Consider the following 2,127-nt stretch of genomic DNA (forward strand, 5'->3'; position numbering starts at 1 on the left):
TAAAACAGCAACCATTGCATCCTGCCTGTGTCCCAAAGCTAAAACAAAAAAAAAGGGAGATGAAGTCGTTCTTGGGGCTAGTTGTTACTACTCCTTTTTCATTCCTGGCTTTGACCAGTCCTTTAATTGGTCACAACGGGCGACCGTGGCTCAGGGGGTTGGGAATCGCATCTGTAACCGGAAGGTCGCCGGTTCGATCCCTGGGCTCTCTGTCCTGGTCGTTGTGTCCTTGGGCAAGACACTTTACCCTACTTGCCTACTGGTGTTGGCCAGAGGGGCCGATGGCGCGATATGGCAGCCTCGCTTCTGTCAGTCTGCCCCAGGGCAGCTGTGGCTACAACTGTAGCTTGCCTCCACCAGTGTATGAATGTGAGAGTGAATGAATAGTGGTATTGTAAAGCGCTTTGGGTGCCTTGAAAAGCGCTATATAAATCCAATCCATTATTATTATCATTACAACCAAAAGGGTGCCCCAGATCTGGTGGATGGTACAGTGCCAGGTGTAATGAAATAACAAAAATCAAAGAACCAAAAACACAAAACACTGGGTCAACGACCCAGGGACCCTAACAACTTCAGTGACAAAGATTAAATAAATGTTGAAATGTTACACTACCATTAAAGTGATGTTTTTATTGATTATTGCCAGTACCATTACTTTGTGTATAGTAACATTTACTGTTACTGACTGAAAATATCTTCAGTGTCTCTGGTGATTCCCTGAGTGGGCGAAAGACACCTAGAAGATGTTTCAAATGTTCCCTTTCTCAGCAGCGTCCACCAAATTGAGCACAGGAAACAAGAACCAGTCTACAAGCTACATCAAACACAGCATTAGTCTGAACGGGTTTGTTGTTCTGCCCACTGACAGTGAACTGAAACAGTGAGGCTTCACTTGACACAAAAGCAACTCAGCTTCTTTAGAACGGCTTTTGTAATGCTAGATAATTGCATTCAGACAAAAAACTAATTAAAATTAAAATATTTTTATCAGCAAAGTGACACCCCTGTTCATTTCAGTTAAGCTACAATTTTCTGTATACACCAATACGACATGAAGGTCAGTGCTCTCTGCATCACACTGTGTGAGTACTTTCTCTATTTCTACGTTATTCTAATAATAAAATTAGGGTTATTCATGCTGATAAAAAATATGAATTGTTTTGTTTTATACTATACTAAGAAGGGTTTTGCATTTTGTTGGACTATGTATGAGATGTAATAATAATTATTATTTTAATTTAACTTTTAAGCTTTTAGTACATTTAGCAAATAATACAGTATGTGTATAGTTACTATGTAGCTCTTTTTGTTCTCACTTCAGTGATGAGCATCATGATTCTGCTGTTTGTACAGTATCAGAAAGTTGGTGAGTACCAGCTGTTTGATCATCTATATCAGTTCATTCATTGTTTAGATGCATTATGGTGGTTTTAGTAGTAGAGTTTAGTAAAACTCTAAACTGATAGTTTTTTACTTTTTTCTTTTTCTTCAGATGCAGTTTTTCTTCGCATCATTCCAAACAGATTGCAGTTCTTTGTATATGAATCACTAACATTTCACTGTGAAGGAGTCGATTACTGTGAAGTTGTGCATAAATTCAGAGGGAAAATAAAATCATGTAGTGAAGTTACTGAGACAAGACCAACAGGATCATCCTGCCGTGTTAGAATTGTTTATACAGACGACAGTGGAGAGTACTGGTATGAGACTGAAGCAGGGAGAAGAAGTAATGTTATCAACCTCTCTGTTACTGGTACTTAAACAAACATTTTATGAAATTTATTTTAATAGAATTTAATATCATGTATTTAATTATCAAATGCATCTCATTTAGCTGGTCCTGTGATCCTGGAGAGTCCTGCTGTTCCTGTATTAATGGAAGAAACGGTGACTCTGAGCTGCAGAAAGACAATTTCTTCCTCCAACTTCAAAGCTGATTTCTACAAAAATGGACGTCTCATCCATACAAGCGTCACAGGAAACATGACCATCCACAGGATTTTCAAATCAGATGAAGGATTTTACAAATGTATTATCTCAGGAGTTGGAGAATCACCAGAGAGCTGGCTGAAAGTCACAGGTGAGACACTGAGATGTTTTAAAATAATGTGTTTCTACATAAAT

At 38.4% G+C, this 2,127-nt stretch overlaps 1 protein-coding gene across 1 annotated transcript in view; it reads left to right on the forward strand.

Annotated features, from left to right (window-relative positions):
- The first annotated feature begins 810 nt into the window (after positions 1–810).
- LOC121812650 (low affinity immunoglobulin gamma Fc region receptor II-like) overlaps positions 811–2,127 on the forward strand; it is a 2,261-nt gene continuing 944 nt past the window's right edge. The window contains exons 1-4 of the mRNA XM_042215422.1: positions 811–1,085; positions 1,325–1,369; positions 1,496–1,756; positions 1,838–2,083. Of these exons, the coding sequence (XP_042071356.1) occupies positions 1,055–1,085; positions 1,325–1,369; positions 1,496–1,756; positions 1,838–2,083 (583 nt within the window). The 5' untranslated portion in view covers positions 811–1,054. The remainder of the gene's footprint in view (positions 1,086–1,324; positions 1,370–1,495; positions 1,757–1,837; positions 2,084–2,127) is intronic.

This window comes from Haplochromis burtoni, unplaced genomic scaffold, assembly GCF_018398535.1.
Source record: "Haplochromis burtoni strain Fernald_Lab_line unplaced genomic scaffold, NCSU_Asbu1 Contig_717, whole genome shotgun sequence".
Lineage (NCBI taxonomy): Eukaryota > Metazoa > Chordata > Actinopteri > Cichliformes > Cichlidae > Haplochromis > Haplochromis burtoni.